The 19,753-nt window shown below is 48.2% G+C and overlaps 1 protein-coding gene and 1 long non-coding RNA gene across 2 annotated transcripts in view; one reads left to right on the top strand and one right to left on the bottom strand.

Annotated features, from left to right (window-relative positions):
* LOC147701361 (uncharacterized) overlaps positions 1-19,753 on the bottom strand; it is an 80,791-nt gene that overhangs the window by 43,969 nt on the left and 17,069 nt on the right. Inside the window, exon 2 of the long non-coding RNA XR_015297454.1 lies at positions 3,244-3,339. This is a non-coding gene — a long non-coding RNA (uncharacterized LOC147701361). The remainder of the gene's footprint in view (positions 1-3,243; positions 3,340-19,753) is intronic.
* The window catches only part of LOC147701362 (zinc finger protein RFP-like), a 396,387-nt gene continuing 380,497 nt past the window's right edge, over positions 3,864-19,753 (top strand). Inside the window, exon 1 of the mRNA XM_086930058.1 lies at positions 3,864-4,406. Coding sequence (XP_086786184.1) covers positions 3,990-4,406 — 417 coding nt within the window. The 5' untranslated portion in view covers positions 3,864-3,989. The remainder of the gene's footprint in view (positions 4,407-19,753) is intronic.

A 19,753-nucleotide genomic window follows, 5' to 3' on the forward strand; every position in this document is an offset into this window, starting at 1 on the left:
AGTGTTCAAAGTGCACGCACTTTCCAATGCAAAGTCTATGGTGCGTAAAAAGTACAAAGTTAGAAAGTTAGGAACCTTCCGAGTGACCTACGGAGCTGAAACTTAAGACACAGGCCCTTGAGATGTGTACCAGTGCAGGAGCACCGCGGGGCTGAGTTACCTCACCCACAGGAAGCGGGTGCACAGGGTCGAAGTAGTGTCGGGTTTCGTCACGCTGGTCGATGGTGCTTGGAGCTGAAGATGCTGCAGGCGGCTCGATGTGAAGAGTTCCGGTGGATCCAAGGGTGGATCTGAAGATGTGAAGACCTGAAAGCAGAGGGGACAGTGTTCAAAGTCACTAGCCAGTGACTACCGTGGAACCAGATTGGAACCAGGCGATGTCGGGTGCAAACAGGCGTTGTCGGGTAGCTTCTTTCTGCAGCCACGTGGATACCCGGGGTTGAGGACGTCCAGGAGTCGGTCACGAGCTGTCCCACGCAGGCTTCTCACTGTTGGCGGTGTCGGCACCTTGATCGGAGCAAACAGGCCTTGGCAAAGGCAAGCTAGGCAGAAGTTGAAAGATGCTTAACACTCGGACCAGCAAGGTCAGAGCGGGTGCTCCTTTTTACAGGAGCTTGGGTAGGTCTAAAGCAACCAGACCTGCTGTGTAAATTGTCGGTTTTGTCGCCAAGATGGCCGCTGACCACGTGGCTAGTGGCCGGGATGGAGCGTCGAGTGGCACAATGCAAAAGGGCCCCACGCAGATTGTGGAGATGCTGGAGGGCTGATCTTCAATGCAAGGGCTGCTCGGTGGTGGGGGTTCTCAGTCCCCAAAGCACAACGTCGAGGATGCCTCAGAAGCTGCGCAGTCAGCTTTTCGAGTGTCTTCCAAGAGGTCCGGTCCCACGTCACTCGGTGCCTCCACGGGTCCCTTCTTTGCAGGGACTGTGGATCGGGCTCTGAGAGGTCTGGGAGTCTGGTTCTTGTCGGGCTCTGGGCTCGGGCTCCGGCGGGAGGCGGCGGCAAAGCAGACGCGAGTTGCTGGTTGGTACCTGTGTTCACAGGGTGGCCACTCCTAGGCCACAAGGGAGATTCTCTTCAGTCTTCTGTGCAGCAGAATTTTGAAGTCCAGTCTTCTTCTTCGTGTAAAGTTGATTCAGGATGATCTGCTGTGCAATGGCACTGCTCCCACTCTTATTCCCAATCTGAGGGGTGGATCACCTACTAGGTCCCTCCTCTGGGAGGAACCAGGAAGGGGGGCGGGTACACCCCCTTTCCTTTGTCCAGTTCCGCGCCAAGCCTGGGTCTGGAAAGTCCCTGGACCGGTTTGGACTGGCCTATGCACGGGGACACCCCGGGCATGTCTGATTCTATTCAGCCCTGTCCTACCCAATACACAAAACCCTGTCTGGGGTGGTGCTCGCACCTCCCAAGGCAGGAAACCCTTTGCCCAGGCCACCATCTGCCGAGTTTCGGTCAGCAGCAGGAGGCCAGACTCGTGTCTGTGGTGGCAGCATCCATTTTGTGATGCTGAGGCTCTGTTTAACTTTAACCGGGGTTAAGGCTACACACATGTCGTGTCCCTCTAGAAGGGTGGAATGCTATCCCCGTCGCCAGAATTGGCGAGGGGATAGTATTCCAATTCGTATGACACCTTACTCGACATGTTTTGATAAAGCCAAACCAAAGATAGCATTTAACCGCGAGGATTATAATGCACTTAAGAGTATATGGTATGGCAATATCCCGGAACAGCTTAGGGAGTGGTTCCCGACAGCTGCAGACAGGCTCAGCTCATGCTAGAGCACCATCTCACATATTTCCAAGCACTCTGCCTCCAGGATTGATGAGGCCTTCCATAGGAGTGGCTGATAGGAACATATGTGTCCAGTTTAGGGTTAGGCACAGACATACTGTACCTAAGTAAGAGGTGGTTACACCGACTTACCCTAGCTGAGTGATCAGCCAGTTGTGTAAAATATGGAGGCCAGGCCAGGGGTGGCACAATACATGCTGCAGCCCCTGGTAGGCCTTGGATACACCTATGCCCTGGGCACCTAGGGTGCACTAATACAGGGGTTCATAAGGTGAACCAGTTCCAATTCGTAATGCACCTAGAGTGCATTGGCAGTAATTTAGAGAGAGAACAGCAGGCTGTGGGTCTGATTAGCAGGCCCACAGCCACATTAAGTCAGAAACCAGTGAAGCAAAAAGCAAAAATTTGGGGTGACCATAGGATAGCAGACCCTACTCTCCTACAGGCACCTAACTAGGTAAAAGGTCTGTACCAGAGCTGGTATGTAGAGCAAGGTAAAACAAATGTAGGTAAACGTTGAGCAACTACCTAGGTCTATATTGGGGTACATTGGGACTCATCACAACTTCTAAGTAAATGAAGTTCCTGGGCCCACACCAACTGGTCTTCCCGGCAGAGGAACAGAAACACCTACCCACACCCAAGCCTTTGCTTCTGCTCTGGATTAAGTTTTCACACATCATCAGTCGTACGCACTCACAGAACTACAGCTGAATAGCTCATGGAAATTGGACTCTTGGAGCTTTAGGCAGGGAAACATAACTTTCTAAAACTGTGTACCTTTTCTTAATATCTATTAAAACTCAAACTTCACCTTTGAATACGATTTTTAATAACTATTAAACATAGATTTTAAATGATTTTTCTAGCTGGTCCCTGATTATATTTATTCTTGCTTCCCAATATTTCCCAGTAGGCAAGCCAGCCTTCCTACTGCGAAAATAGCTGTTGGGTGCCTGTCGTTGTAAGGACATATTAACTTTCACTTTCTGCATGTCCTACTTTTAAATGCTATGTAACCTGCATTGTGGTCTACATATGGGCGACATATCAATATTTAAAAGAAAGGGTTTTCCTGTCCTCCCACATACACAAGATGCCGAACACCTTTTATGACATCCTTCTACATCATGGGTTTTCGTACAATAATTAAAGGGGGGTTACAATTGTTTGTACAGTCAAGACCACCATCAGTTACAGGACACAAATAGTTTACACATAGAACTGGGGGGAATATACAGCATCACGTGTCTAACAGAAATGTGAGTGATTCATGAAATAAGCAACATCAAGATTCGGATTGCGTCCTTTAGCTAAAAGTATTTTGCCATAAATTGGACTCTTGCAATAATCACTAATCTTTCACTTCATTCAAGAGACAATGTGGCATGTTTTCGAACTTTCCCGGGTTCACTGACTCACGTTTTTCAATTTTCACGGTTCAACACCTTACAATACTGATCAAACTGAGGTGATTGCTGTAGCTTCCCAAGTGTTTCAAGATAAATCTTGGCTTGACACTTTTAACGCAAGTGTGACGATAACTGTAGGGAAAAAATGTACACATGTTGATAAATGGTGAAAACGTTTTTATTCAGGAGTGGTTCTGCACCTACTTTTTATGATTTTTCCCTAAGTGTTGAAGGCGCCCTATTCAGTTAGACAATTTTAGTAATGTCTAAGAGATGTATAACTTACACACACACACACATATTTCACTTACTAACACTGTTTCCTTAACTTTCGCAAATGCAGTAGCAAGTGCTCGTTACTTTTCTCTGCAGGTTCAATACTCCTCAGTAAGATAATTTTCTTTGTAAATAAGCCTCTCCTATTTCACTTATTACAGCTCTTGCACCTTAGTAAATATGGTGTTAGGTAGACAAGCGAAAATCGTACCTATTTCCTGGTGTACATTTGGATTAAGTTAGATAAAAACTTGTTAACACAGGCACAATGTACTGCACTGTAGTTGTGTATCTCTCTGGCAATAGTGTATATGAGATACGGGACGTCACAGTGCAAAGGTCAATGGAGCAGGTACCAGGAAGAACAAGTTGTAGAAAAATACCACGTGACGAGGATAACCGGTTTCTATTAATGGAAAGAGAAACTACTGTTAGAAGAACTTTAAATACCTGAAGTCCACAGAAGGGACATTGCACGCCACTGTCTCCGCGCTCATGCACGCGCTATGGCTACAGCCAATCCCACCGACATTATTCATGGAGAAGCCACCTGCCCCATCTGTTTGGGTTTCTTCACTGACCCTGTGGTGACCGGCTGTGGGCACAACTTCTGTCGCGTCTGTATCACACATTACTGGGAGGGCTACGTCAACAACTTCTCCTGCCCCCAATGCCGCCGAACATTCTTGTGGAAAAATATTAAGCCCAACAGGCTGCTGGCGAGCGTGGTGGAAGCCGCGAAGCTGATGAAGTCCGAGGCGGTGCCAACCCCGAACCCCTGCAGCCTCTGTGAGCTGCATAAGGAAGAGCTGAAGCTGTACTGTCATGAGGACGAGACGGCCATCTGCATGGTCTGCGACCGCTCCAGGGAGCACCGCTACCACTCCGTCGTTCCCATCGAGGAGGCGGCCCAGGACTACAAGGTAAGACTGGACGTTTGTCAGTGACCTGAATAACAAGCATTTGCAATGCAATAGGTCTCGCATTTATGCGAGTGTGAGCTATTGACATTGCAAATAACAATGCCTTTTATTTTTGCTTTAAAAACATGAATAAAAAGCATTGTCATTTACAATGCCATTAGCTTAAACTCGGGTAACTGCGAGACCTATTGCATTGCAAATGCTTGTTTATCTCTCTGTCTTTCCCTTGGTCTCACAGACCAGGAGTTCCCTTACCCTTTTAGCTGGAAGCTTCCCAAGGTCAGCGTTAACTTTTTCAGTAATGGTTATTTTGCACACAAAAAAAGTGTAAGGTACTTGTTCCGGTAAAGTTAAAACCACATAAGAATGCCTTTCTCAAAAAAGTCTGCATTCCTCCACCTCTACCTACACAGTGCTATTGACTAATGAAAGGACTGAAATACGACCTCATCATTGTTGTCCTAAAGTGCCTGCCCCCACCCAAGCATGCATTATATTCAAAACCTGCAGCCTCGCCTAAAAAGCAGCAAGAATAGGCACATTAGCATACATTGCTGAAATACTTAACACCCTGGGCATCTGAAGTAGCACAGTGAAAGTAGGCCATAGGTAGGGGTAGAAGCAAGAAGTGCAGAGAAAGAGGAATCGAGGAGACGAGCCTGATCTGACCTTGAATAGCAGCTATCTGAACGTAGTCTCTTCGAATTTAGAAATGAGCCATAGGCCCAGATCCTCTGACCAGTAGCCTGGAAAGATGTTCTCACACTCACCATAGTACTGTACATAATCTAAACTCATCCCCTCTTCTCTCCCTATACAATACCTCCCTCCAAGTGCCCCAGACCTGGTAAGTTCCCTGGGTGACCTATTAATAGCGAACCCTACTTCCTCCAGGTCGTTACGGACACTGATCCTGATTTTGGACTTTTGGGTAATAGCTTAATGTATTCCCGCTGTTAGTCGTGGTGTACTTCAATTTAGCTAATTAGACTAACACACCAGAAAACAATGATTTATAGATGACAATGTCTGGACTAGAGGCAGTGTCTGTAGTGACCTGGAGTGAAGTGGTCACCCTGCACTTCAGCTCCAGGTTCTAGAGTTGACCTTTATTAAGAGTAGAACCCTGAGATTCCACTGACAAAATAGAATTACTATCGGAAATTAGTAATTCCTCATTCTTATCAGAAGATTACCCCAGATCTTTGTTGTTTTGTGAATCTGAGAGCCTGGTGGAGTGGGGGTGAGATGTCGGTGGAGAACTAGAATAGTCTGTGACGTTTCTGCGGATCCCGAAATGTTATTCAGAAATCCTGTAACTCTTGTAATGAGGCCCTCTTATTACAGTGCTCCATTGCACCCCAACCGGATGCCAATGTTATTTTCCCCTTGCAGTGCCAAAGCCGTATTACAGCAAAACCTGAGCCGAACTTGTTAGCAAACTCTCTTAAATAGATTGCAAAAATTGCTTTTACAATTGAAAAAAAAAATAATTTTGTATCCACCAAATAGTCTGCTAAGTGTAAATAAGGGAGGTGCTATTTCTCATTTACTTATAGAAGAACTCTTTTAAAAATGTCACCTTGACCCAGAAGCTGGTGTTTTTATGCAGTTGAATCGGTTTGAAGATCGTTGTTTGCAGCATGTGGTAATACAATGTTAGTTGGTTGCAGAAATTGTTGCTTCATTATTCAAGCACGATTTTATTAATGTCGACAATAACCCCATTTTATTTTTTGCCAAACAACCATAGTTGCCATGCCCTTGAGCAGACGATTCATGTGACACAGTGACTTTGCTGGCTGGGCAAAAGAGAAGTGTCCGCTACGTTTTCATCTTATGTTCGACCCCACCCTGTGCTCACATGTTTGGTTAGTAACATAGGACTGCCGGCATGGCTTTTCGCAGTCTACGGCTCAACTGGAACATTTCAGTCAGTGCAACCATGTTAAGTGAGGCCTTCGGGAAGTCACGTGTTTGTCTTTACGATAATTGCTTGCGTTAAGTGCACATATGGGCTCGGGCGCTGCTTTGCTATTCTGGTTTCCCAAGTCTGCAGTGTCACTTGTGCTGATTGCCGCTGGCCATACGGCCTTCGGCACTTCACTTCAGTCGTCGCTTTTTTTGCGCCACCGGGAGGTACTGCTGAGCCTGACACTGTAGTGACCCAGAGTCACAGTCAGCAGTCTAGTGTTTTGTATGCCCTACACTAAACACCCACCCACCACTGATGCCACTGGTCAGGTGACACAGCTTAAATAAAAGTGGCCGAGCGCACGTGCTCTGGGCCAGTTGTACCCTGTAGCAGATGGCGTCAGTCCTTTTCAGCATGAGGGCCCAGGGCCCCCAACATTACAGACACGAATTCACAAGACTTGTTGCTCTCCTACTGTATTTCCCATTTCGACCGCATCTGGAGAACTATTTCTGCAATCAGCCTTCATATGTCGAGTCGCCCCAAATGCTCTAACCCTTGTTCTGTCATAGCTGCCAAGGTTTCAGATTGCTTATGATTGACATATTCATACTTTCAGTGTACTTATGAGTGATATTTCAATGACTATGAGTGACACTTTAAAATCAAGCATTGAAGACGAGGGAAACATATATATATATGTTCAAATGTGTAAAAAAAAGAAATATATATATATATATATATATATAAATATATATATATATCTATAGCCTTTCCTTGCTTGGACCCTTCGAGGCGGACTGAGGATTGGTGTGCCTTGTTGCACGGAGCAGCTCTTGATCACGACTCGCCGGACCCGCTTCGCGGGTCCCGCTTCGATCCCCTGACCGAGGAGGCTGTTTGCTTGTACCTGCCGGTACCTGTTAGGAGGAGCGCGGGTGAGGTGTAGAGACCAGCGGGGCTGCGAGCTGTTGGCCAGGGACTCCAGCGACCAGGAGCCCCTGCGCGCCCAACTTGCTACACCTGGGCTGCTCTCCCCGCTGGCCACGCCCCCCTGCCGACGGACTGAAAAGCGGGACTCACCCCAGAGTGGCTGGGACCCTTTGCTGATCTGTAGCCTTTCCTTGCTTGGACCCTTCGAGGCGGACTGAAGATTGGTGTGCCTTGCTGCACGGAGCAGCTCTTGATCACGACTCGCCGGACCCGCTTCGCGGGTCCCGCTTCGATCCCCTGACCCGCTTCGCGGGTCCCGCTTCGATCCCCTGACCGAGGAGGCTGTTTGCTTGTACCTGCCGGTACCTGTTAGGAGGAGCGCGGGTGAGGTGTAGAGACCAGCGGGGCTGCGAGCTGTTGGCCAGGGACTCCAGCGACCAGGAGCCCCCGCGCGCCCAACTTGCTACACCTGGGCTGCTCTCCCCGCTGGCCACGCCCCCCTGCCGACGGACTGAAAAGCGGCACTCATCCCAGAGTTGCTGGGACCCTTTGCTGATCTGTAGCCTTTCCTTGCTTGGACCCTTCGAGGCGGACTGAGGATTGGTGTGCCTTGCTGCATGGAGCAGCTCTTGATCACGACTCGCCGGACCCGCTTCGCGGGTCCCGCTTCGATCCCCTGACCGAGGAGGCTGTTTGCTTGTAGCTGCCGGTACCTGTTAGGAGGAGCGCGGGTGAGGTGTAGAGACCAGCGGGGCTGAGAGCTGTTGGCCAGGGACTCCAGCGACCAGGAGCCCCTGCGCGCCCAACTTGCTACACCTGGGCTGCTCTCCCCGCTGGCCACGCCCCCCTGCCTATCAGCCAACGATCAAGCAGGCTTGTGTATTTGGTTTCCCAGTGTCCCCGCTACGCGGGAGCGTGCGGGAGCGCGCCGGGAGAAGCCCGGGACAAGGGCGGGACCGTTTGAGGCCATTCGAGGCCTAAGAGGTCTGGGCTGGGCCACGTTATTTGGCCCTACGGCAAGTTATTGCATGTGAGTCTGTTTCCATTATCTTGTGGCAAGCTCCCCACTGACCATCATGTGCACACGAGCCACACGAAGTAAAACTGCAAGGGGACTTGGTGGACCTAGTGGGACTTTGGATGACTTTTTATTTAAGACCAACTTGGCGATTGACCACGAAATTAACAAAATGCAACACAGAGTCTCCCTTGAACTTGATGCTGCCCGTAAATTGTCTCTTAATATTGCCTCCTCGAAAAAATCGTCACTTGGTAACCTTGCTCTAGCTCTTACCCCTGAGCGGACAACAGGTCCTCGCCCCCTGCTTACTTTAGCTGATATACATCACTGCCCCTCTCTGCCCCTAAGTGACCTAGATAGGGAACCTCCACCAAACCCGGCGGAGGAGGTAGCGCCAGTTAAACCTGTAGTCAGTACAAGCTCAAAGGCGAAGAGCAAATCACCTAGGGTTGCAACAAGGGCTAACACCATTGCAAATAAAAAGGCGCTTCAGCAAAAACAGAGCTTGGCCAGATCTGCCTTTGCTCGGAAGAAGGCAAAAATTGCGAGAGCCCAGTTTTTTAATTGCCGACGCCCATTGATTGCCTGTGCACATGGTGAACTAAACGACAAAACCCACACTGACAGCACTGCTTGTGCTACCACCTACGCTCCGGAGGGAGCTTCGAATGTCACCCAGGTGGTAGCATCTCCTGGCTCGTGTGTAGAGGGGTCAAGGGAGGGAAGTTTATGTGGGGTGGAGAGGGACAAGAGGGGTGATGAGGAATTTGTACAAACTGTTTGGGTCACTCTTAAGAAACTACTCACCCCCTTGGAACTCAAACTTTCTAGAATAGAAAACCATCTGCTTGAGATGGATAAGACAATAGTTACACTGGCCAGCCTTAGTCTCAAACAGATGGAAGCTAGACTTTCACAGGGGGGGAGTTCATCCTCACAATGCATAGAAGTAGAAGCACCAGCTACTCCTATCGAGCGACCCAAACCTGTTCCCAAACCACGTACAATAATAGGAAATAGCATCCCCACCATCCCAAATCCAAGAGTATGCCCCTCTAACGTGCCCCCAGTGCCATCCAAACCTAAGCCCAGTGCAACTCGAGCAGGGGCTGAATCACACACTGCACGATCAAAACCTATGCCACCAGCCGATCGGCAAACTAATCAGCCAGCCCTCAATGCTCAGCCACCCCTTGAACCTAGTAGACCCAACTTCCATGGGGGCTACATAGATTTACCACCGGAAGCCAGTCCATACGTCATCGTTTTAGCCGGTGTACCGACCCTCGACCCACTAACAAAAGAGGACCATTGGTCCCTCAAAAACAAGGTCATACACTGGCTAAATACAAATAGACAGCTCCCTAGCCATCAAAGAAGCCGGGTACTAATGGTGCGAAGAGTACCGTGGATTGGACCGAGCCATAAATCCATCATGGGTGACTGTATAGTGGTGACGTTTGCTGATCCTAATACTGCACAGCACCTCTGTTCATGGGCCCCTTGCGCAAACGACCAGTCAGTTGTCGTTAGACCCCTCACCTTTTTCTATCCCCCTAGAAATCTCCACAGGACAGGTGGGACTTGGTCAACAATTCAAAAGTCTAGAAATAGGGGTTATAGGTATGAGGGGCCAAGCCAGAGTAGTTGGTGGCAGGGAGCTCCGACGTCTAATATGTTCGGCTGCCTGGAGGAGGTTGACTGACTCGGGGGGGCGAACACAAAAGGGGAGCTGACAGTCCCTAGTACGAACACTATAAGAGTTGATAGCACAGGCTGCCAAATGTCGCCTTCATCCGAACAAACATTTTTTCCCACTGACCACTATCCCTTCTAGGCTGATGCAGGAACCCTGCCTCACCATGCTTCCCCTTGTACTAACAGCCCAGATAGCCAACTCAAAATAATATCTTGGAATATAGCGGGTCTTAGGGGTCGCTTGGACAATGATGACTGGGCTGATTACATTTCCTCCCATGACGTCATCCTGTTCCAAGAAACCTGGTCAGTTGCCCCACTTTTTAGACAAGGTTATCTTAACTTCTATAAACCGGCAACTCAGGGCATGAAGGGCAGGGCCTCGGGTGGACTCTCCATCTGGATAAAAAACAGCTTGGGTTTTAACACTAGAGAAATAGCAGGGACAAAATCCCGACCTGCTTTGTATATCCCTAAGGCGAACTGCAAAGAAATACTGCTCATTAATATTTATGCTAGAGGTTGCCAGGGCGGCAAGAAGCAACCGACCCTTAATGATCTGGAAGCCCTCTTGAATGAGCACAAAAGTGACCAACTCACCATAGTGGCTGGGGACTTGAACTACTCATTTGAGCCCATTCTGAACCTTGCCGAAGATGTTGGCTTAGATGAGGACTCTACATGGAACATCCCCCCGTTAACAATCACCAAGGCTGTCAGGGGAACGGAGGCTGCTTTCCATTGGCTTGGGCTGTGCTTGGAATGGGGGTTCCGAGCCGCAAATGGCCGTAGCTTATCTGATAAGGAGGGGAAGCCAACATTTGATAATGGGTCTTGCGCAAGCCGCATTGACTACATACTCATTAACATCGAATCCTGGGCATCTATGTCTGACATGACTATAGATAGCAGGCCGGAGAGTGATCACAACCCCCTCTCTCTTGTACTCAAGGTCCCAGGGTTAGTGCCACCTCAGGAGGAATCAGACTGTATCACATCTGACCTCGTCTTGTGTGATAACAGAAGACGGGTCAAATGGTCCAAGGTGATAGCTGACCCTGAGCTTGTCAGTCAGATAGAAGAATTGGCCCTTACCACTAAAGAAAAGATGTTGGCACCTTCTCCTAGCGACCTGCCCACGACTAACAACGTTGACCTTCACGAGGCATGCTTTGTGGCAATTAAAGATCTCCTTACCAGACCATGCCGGAAATTGAAGGTTAAGCAACGTAAAGGCTGGTACAATAAAAACTGCAGAGAAGCCCACGGCACACTCATTGCTGCGGTCAAATCTAGAAATCCCCCGGCCATTAGAACAGCGAGACAGATTTATAAACGTACTATCTGGGATGCAAAAAGGGACTGGGATGACTCATATTGGCTTGACCTTCTTCAAGCATGTGAGTCTTCCAACCAAATTAGATTTTGGGAGATAGTCAGGCGGGGAAGGGGTTTGGATACATTATCCCCTGAAAATCATGTTTCAGCGGGAGATTGGGAGGAATTTTTCTCTGCTCAATTTACCATTCAGAATGTTCCCCAGTCGGCTGAAGTGCCCCCACCAGGGACCCAATCAGTCTCACATGAGAATAGACTTATCTTTAGCTGCTCTGACACCAAACATGCTTTAGGATCCATCCAGTCCGGGAAAGCCCCAGGCATTGACGCCGTACCAGCCGACCTTTTCAAATTAAACCTAGATCTGTGGGTCCCTTATATTACTATCTTAGCCAACTCGATAGCAGCCGGGGAAAGAATACCGCAGTCTTGGAAAGGGGCTGAAATAATACCGGTGTTTAAAAAAGGGGATCAATCTTTACCAAAAAACTACCGCCCCATCAGCCTGATCGATACCATCCAAAAAGTGGTAGCACGAATGGCCCTAGCTAGAATACAGGGGTGGATTGAGCAAAACAACATACTCTCCCCCCTGCAGGCAGGGTTTAGATCAGGCACCAGCACCCTAGACCAGGTGTTTCGGCTCACTATGTTATACTGGAAGGCGGTCTTTTTGGGCGGGGGGGTCATCTATGCTGCCTTCGTCGACCTTCGGTCGGCATTTGATATGGTTCCCAGGGCCAAACTTTGGGATGCCCTAAAAAGTATGGAATTTCCCCCAGACCTATTAGACCTGGTCAGACGCCTTCATGAGGACAACTTTGCGCGCGTAAGATGGGGCAACCAGGGACAGGTGACTGCTAGCTTCCCTGTAGAACGTGGTGTCCGGCAGGGTTGCGTGCTGGCCCCTACCTTGTTCCTCCTGTTTGTTAACCGGGTGGTTGCTTTCTTCAATGAAATCCACACAGATGCACCTACCCTGGGGGGCTCAAAATATCCTTTGCTAATATTTGCTGATGACACCCTGCTCCTCTGAAGGACCCGTAGCGGCCTGCAGGCTGCTTTAAACAGATTTTCTGAGTTTTGTTCACAAAATGACCTCCAAATTAATGCAGACAAAACCAAATGTATGATTTTTAACAAAAACAAGCCCATTACCAGCTCATTTTCTTTAGAGGGTGTTCCAATAGAACAAGTTAAAGTATTGTCCTATTTGGGCGTAACCTTGGACCACCAACTCACTTGGAAACCTCAGCTGGAAGTGCTAACCCTTAAGTTCATTCGCCTTTCAGGGTGCCTGTTAAAGGAACAGAAAAAATCCCTGACGAAGCGCATTACACCTGCTTTAAAAATATACGATGCCAAAGTGAACGCGGCTACACTGTATGGTGCGGATATCTGGGGGTATATAGGTTTGTCTGCCCTTACCAATGCTCAGAATAAGTTCCTCAGGAAGTTAGTGGGTCTCCCCCAACCTTCCCCCATTACTCCTCTGCTTTTAGATCTAGGTTGCAAATCGTTGGGTGAGATGGCCCAGTACCGTCTTGTTGCTCTTTGGCGTCGCCTTTGGACGACCGAAGAACTTAGCTTATTTGCCCAAGAACTTGGTGAGGTCAGAGCATTGTGGGGTGCTCAGAAAATTCCATGGCTTAGGGAGGTAAAGCAGATACTGTATCTGATGGGCCTCCCAGAGCTATGGTTACATCCTGAATGCTCAAACTTCCCATCAAAAGCGGAATTCAAAGAGCTCTTCTGGGCTGCAAAAAAATCCGCTCTGGTCTCCCTCTCAGCTGCTAACAACCTAACAGGACAGTTTCTTATGCACAAATTAACCCCTTTTCTGGAACCATACTGGGACTTGATTTGTAAGACGCTTGATCGTAAGCTGTACCATCAGTTCCGAGTGGGAACCTTACCGATCAAGTCCTTTACTGCAAAGTGGGCAACAAATTCTAGCGACAAATGCCACTTTTGCCCTGAACAAGTAGAAAGCCTGGGCCATGTATTTTTTGCATGTCCTGCCTATCGACAGCCCAGACTAAAATGGTTGAGACCAATCTGTAAAACTTTAAATTGTGGGGGTAGCCACACAGCCCTTCTTAAATTAAGAGATCTACGCACTGCTAAATCTGTGATTTGTGTAGCAAAATTTCTGGGTTGGATGTGGCTTATCCGTGTAAAGAATCTGTAAATTGTTTTATTAATTTTAATGTTACATACCATATTTAATGTAATGGGGGTTTTATTGCATAATGTTGTTTACTGGAAATGCTTTTTACCTGTTGTCTTTTATGAATTATTTTTATTCGAAATAAAGACTAATTGAACTGAACTATATATATATATATATATATATATATATATATATATTACCTACTGGCTATCGCCAGTAGGTATATATAGTTAGAATTTTTTCTCTATGGGACTTTTGAAAATTCTATGTCTAATAACTTTGGCGTTTGTGGACGGAATCGGCTGAAAATTTCAGGAAAATGGCACATTTTGTTTCTGAGCAGCCCCTGAAAATTTGGTGGGGTTTCGTCAAGGGGGGGCTGAGAAAAAAGGGGGGTCCCAAAACGCGTTTTTTGCATTGAGTTTTCCATAGGGCGGTTGGACTCACTTTTAGCTCGAACGGCTGAATGGATTTGCACGAAACTTGGCAAAATTGTAGGGACTGTTAGCCCGATGTGCCTTTGCTAGGTCTCAATATATGTGCTCCAGTAGTTTTTGAGAAATTAACGTTCAAACCAAGATATATATCTGTAACAGCGCTCTGGGCAGCGATCCGGTCCGCTTACTTTTCGCTTATCGGAACTTTGCGCGCAGAAAGCTGATTGGCTCTCCGGTGTCTGTCAACATTCTAAACAGTCCGGAGCGGCCGCCATCTTGTCTCTCGGTAGGATCGAGAGAGAAGAGGTGGAAAACGAAAGGGGAATTTAATGAAAGGGGGCAAGGTATCCCCCTCTTGACCCCCTAGGAATGTTGTTGGGGTTATTAAAGGGTCCCGTGGGGAAAATAAAAAAAAATGATTTTTCACGGTAGAAGCGCGGCCGCGAACTGGTAGCGAAACGGGAATTCGCCATTTTCTGCTTCGTTAATTAAATTACTAGTTATAAGTGGGTGCGGGAGACGTATCCTAATCCCCTATGTTTTCTGAGGGTGGCTGAGGAGGCTGATATATGTTGATACATCTCTTCCAGCGGCTGTGCGTGAGCTTTTTTTTTTTTTTGCTGCGTGACAGTCCGGAGCGGCCGCCATCTTGTCTCTCGGTAGGATCGAGAGAGAAGAAAAGGTGAAAAACTAAGGGGGAATTTAATGAAAGGGGGCAAGGTATCCCCCTCTTGACCCCCTAGGAATGTTGTTGGGGTTATTAAAGGGTCCCGTGGGGAAAATAAAAAAAAAAATGATTTTTCACGGTAGAAGCGCTTCACGGGCCGCGAACTGGGCCGCAAACTGGTAGCGAAACGGGAATTCGCCATTTTGTGCTTCGTTAATTAAAGTACTAGGTATAAGGGGGTGCGGGAGACGTATCCTAATCCCCTATGTTTCCTGAGGGTGGCTGAGGAGGCTGATATATGTTGATACATCTCTTCCAGCGGCTGCGCCATCTTGCCTTTTTTCGAATGCCACAATTTTGTCGTGCACGGCAGCCATTTTAGATGCCAGGCTGGTCCCAGGCTATCACCTAACCCTGCGGATGTAGTTTATGGCCCCAGCTGTAGAGAATTCAGACATGCCAATCCTCCTGATTCAGGCGTGTGAGTACTGATTTCAGTGCTAGTCTCCCGCCTCCCGATTTCTGCAAGCAAAAACCCGGGGGCATATTATGAACAACTAGCGATAATTTTTGTCTCTAACTTGTTTAGAGACAAAAATTATCGCCGCACATCGGCGATTTTTATCGCAGATAAACCTTGCTATTATCGCAGAAAAGTCAGCGATATTCATGTATTATCGACCTAATGCTCTAAGCCATGTTATCCACCTCCCATTGGATAACATGGCTAAGAACTGCTCAGGGCAGGTGTTAGATTTTGAAGATATTCGCGCTTAGCGCGAATATCTCCAAAAGTTGGTAATAGAAGGTAGCGATGTTAGGGACTGTTTCCAGTCGCTAACATCTTGGCACGCACTTTGCATGTCATTAGTGATAAGTATCACTGACATGCAAAGCGGGGCCCAAGATGGTCGCTATCTCCTTTTAGCTGTCACTAACTGGTGTTAGCGACAGCTTGGTAATAGGGAAATAATTTTATCTCCGCTTTCATGGCTTTTAAAGCCAAAAAAGCGGAGATAAACCCCCTTGATAATATGCCCCACGATTCCTTGGGGGTTTCAGCTGACAGGGCTTGGTATTGTGTTACAAGGTAATTTTTCCATGAAACGTCAGAGGGTCGATGCAGGGGTTCTAGAAGAGGTGATAAACCATTTAAGCCTCATGAACAAGCGCATGGTCTTTTAAAGATTTGTGAAGTACTCGGGGCGGCGGTGTGTGTGTGCCCTCTTTCAGGAGCGGGCGGGGGGGCACTGCCAGCAACTTGCCAGGTCAGGTAGTGTTCAACACGTGCATCACCCTTTCTCTGCCTGCTATTGCGCTCCATGCTTCGGAAAGGTAAGAAAAAGAACGTGCATTTGAGTTTGAAATGTCCGATCCTGCAGCAGCACACTTCCAAAGCCCACACATGACAATAACCCGATTCAAGGCCCCATTCACCCGTTTATAAAAAAATAGATAACACTCCAACAAAGTAAGGTTATAAAACTTTATTAACTACTAACTTTAACGAACGGAACAAAAACTAAAAACATTTAAACATTTCTCAACACAAAAAGCAACAATGGTTAGAAGCTGTCTTTTGTGCGAATAGTCCCAAGGCAGCACAACGTGCAGAGTTCTGGACGGCACCCAGGTGATGTCGCCTGGGTGCCGCACTGGTTTAGGGATCCTACAATGCTGCTCCGAAAATTGGCGTGGGGCGTCCCGGGTGGGGCGGGGGGAGGCCTCGTCAGTAGCGGTCTGTTGTGCGAATAGTCCCAAGGCAGCACAACGTGCAGAGTTCTGGACGGCACCCAGGTGATGTCGCCTGGGTGCCGCACTGGTTTAGGGATCCTACAATGCAGCACAGAAAAACAGCGTGGGGCGTCCCGGGTGGTGCGGGGGGAGGCCTCGTCAGTAGCGGTCTGTGTCCAGTGTCACATGGCTGACACAACATGTACGATAGGCACCCAGGTGATGTCCAGTAAACTGCCGCACTGGTTTTGGTATCCTACAATGCTACTCCGAAAATTGGCGTGCGTCGGCCCGGGGGGGGCGTGGGGGAGGCGGCTTGAACGGGCCTCCCCAGGTGGCGGCCATCTAGCTGAGTTGCGCCCGCTCTTGCGGCTACAGCGTCTCGCTCACCATGTTGTTGAGTTGCTCCCACTCTTGCAGTGCAGCGATAGGCGGCTGCCACATGGCTCTTAAAATGGCGGACGGCTCCTCGGTTTTGGGCCTGGTCCACTGAAATAGCCCTGGGACACTTTGGAACTCGGACGCTTGCCTGCTAGGGCTTGGGCTCCATTCTCGAAAAGCGTCCCCTCAGCCGTGAAGATTGTACAAAAGTCTTGGGGGCCCCCGACTCCCGCAGGCTTCCGGTGGGGAGCGGCTGCCATGATTGCTCGCGGAATGACCACGACGGAGCCACGAGATGGTGGTGCTCTCATGCTGACGCCAGCTTCAGTCTGAATGATCCAGAAACAAGGTGGGGCTTTCATCGTTTGGGAAAAAAAAATGTTCTAAACCAATGAAAAGTGTTATTTTTAGGTCATATGACCAAGCCTTCCATCTTTAGGAAACCAAAAGTAAAATGAACCAATGAAAAGTTTTATAAAGAAGTCACATGACCTGTTATGCGGTATAGGGCTACAAAAACCGTAGAAAATCCGTTGGCACGTGAGGCGGCGTCAGTAGCGGACCGATGTGCGAATAGGCCGAAGGCAGCACAACGCGCTGAGATCCGGATGGCACCGAGGTGGTGTCAAGCAAATTGCCGTACTGGTGTGGCCATCCTACAATGCTGCGCCGAAAGACGGCGTGTCCAGCTGAGTTCCGGTCACTCTTGCGGTACAGTGAGTCGAACGCGCCGAGATCCGGATGGCACCGAGGTTGTGTCCAGCAAGTTGCTGCACTGGTGTGGCCATCCTACAATGCTGCGCCGAAAGACGGCGTGTCCAGCTGAGTTCCGGTCACTCTTGCGGTACAGTGAGTCGAACGCGCCGAGATCCGGATGGCACCGAGGTTGTGTCCAGCAAGTTGCTGCACTGGTGTGGCCATCCTACAATGCTGTGCCGAAAGTCGGCGTGGGGTGCCCCGTTGGCTTATGAGGTGATGTCAGTAGTGGACCGATGTGTGAATAGGTCGGAACCAGCACAAGGCGCCAAGATCCGAATGGCAAGTCCTGGATATTGAGTGCCATAGTTGAGAGTTCTGAGCTGTGGTTGTAAGACTATCTGAAGCTTATTTGCACCTGCTGCAGTTTCACTGTTGCCCAAGGTGGTGTCCAGCAAATTGCTGCAGTGGTGTGGCCATCCTACAATGCTGCGCCGAAAGACGGCGGGTCCAGCAGAGTTCCGGTCACTCTTGCGGTACAGTGAGTCGAACGCGCCGAGATCCGGATGGCACCGAGGTTGTGTCCAGCAAGTTGCCGCACTGGTGTGGCCATCCTACAATGCTGCGCCGAAAGACGGCGTGACCAGCTGAGTTCCGGTCACTCTTGCGGTACAGTGACTCGAACGCTCCGAGATCCGGATGGCACCGAGGTGGTGTCCAGCAAGTTGCCGCACTGGTGTGGCCATCCTACAATGCTGCGCCGAAAGTCAGTGTGGGGTGCCCCGTTGGCTTATGAGGTGATGTCAGTAGTGGACCGATGTGTGAATAGGTCGGAAGCAGCACAAGGCGCCCTGCACTGTTGAGCTTTTTTCAATGCCTGTTTTTTGTTGTTTCCCCTCCATCAAAAACAAAAAAGAATATATAAAACTGTGCAAAAATACAAAAAAATGTTTAGAAAAGCAGTGCTTGTAAGACTGTCTGAAGCTCCTTTGCACCTGCTGCAGCTTCACTATTGCCCTGGTGTGGACAAAGATCGCCCATGACTTAGGCTGATTGAGAGTTTGTAGAAAAATGGCTTCAGATTTTCCACATATTATTCTTCAACATTCTTCCTAAATGTAACAATGTGAGACTCACTAGGAGAACGGCTGTTTATCTTTCCTTTCAAAATGCTGCCAACAATATTTTCTGAATGGAAGACACCATCTTGTAGCATAAAGGGCCGAAAGGGGTTCTGGTCTGGCCGATTGTTGGTGAAGACATTTTGACTATATCTTGGACCTGCCCGGCCTCGCCCAAAATGGCGCCGGTATAAATGGGACTCGTAACTCCTTGCCCGCAAATGTATATCTAGAAAATGTTATTGTAAGTGGCCCTGTCTTATTTTAATTACAAAATGTACGTCCACCGATTCCGCAACTGTTAGACACCTTAGTTCTTGCAACCTAATGGCCCGCTCGTTACGTTCCTCTACAGTGTAAATGTCTCCTCATCATATACGATTTCAGTTTGCTCCGTGGCCGGCCCACGTGGTTATAGGCCCGTATTTGTATACTGATATTTTCACAATAAAGGTTTTTAACAAAACACGGTAGTAGTATTTACATTGGTAAAGTTTTTACTTTTAGTCACTGTTTTCGAATCAGTAAAAGGCAAGTGAAATAAAGCAGTCCGATTACATGACGGATAAAAGGTATAATATGTAGGAACGCAGTAAAGATAAATGGTCAAGGGCAGTTGTGTTTTTCATTTCTGCAACATAAAGTGATCGATAAGAATCTGATAATCAGGCGTATCGGCGACTAAGACAGCAGGCCGAGTCTCTCTTACTCAACGGCTCCGTCATGGAACGAAGAAACGCCCTTTTTCTCGAAAAAGGAATATATTTTACTTGCAGGATAGTTGTAAATTTTCCGGGAAAGTACATTAGCCTGGAATATTATAACATATGTTTGAAAAAAAAAAAATGTTCGAAAAAAATAAAAAGCGTAATTTTTAGGTCATATGACCAAGCTTTTCATCATTAAAATAACAAAAGTAAAATGAACCAATGAAAAGTTTTATTAACAAGTCACATGACCTGTTATGCTTACGTTACGCGCTGCGCGCCGCGCCTCGGATCACTTCCGGGTGCGCTAACGCGGCGTGTCATAAAACGCATTACGCGACAACGTAGGTCAAGAATATAGTCTAAATGTCTCCACCAACCAGCGTTCAGAACACAACCCCTTTCAGCAGTTCAAAAAGTTCTGTTAAATGACAACAGAGGGGACAGGCAACAAGAACCATCAGTCAAAGAGGGGAGGGCAAATTCTTCTCTTCCGGGTCATGTTGGGGCGCTACCGGAACTGATC

The sequence above is a fragment of the Lissotriton vulgaris genome, chromosome 7 (genome assembly GCF_964263255.1).
Source record: "Lissotriton vulgaris chromosome 7, aLisVul1.2, whole genome shotgun sequence".
Lineage (NCBI taxonomy): Eukaryota > Metazoa > Chordata > Amphibia > Caudata > Salamandridae > Lissotriton > Lissotriton vulgaris.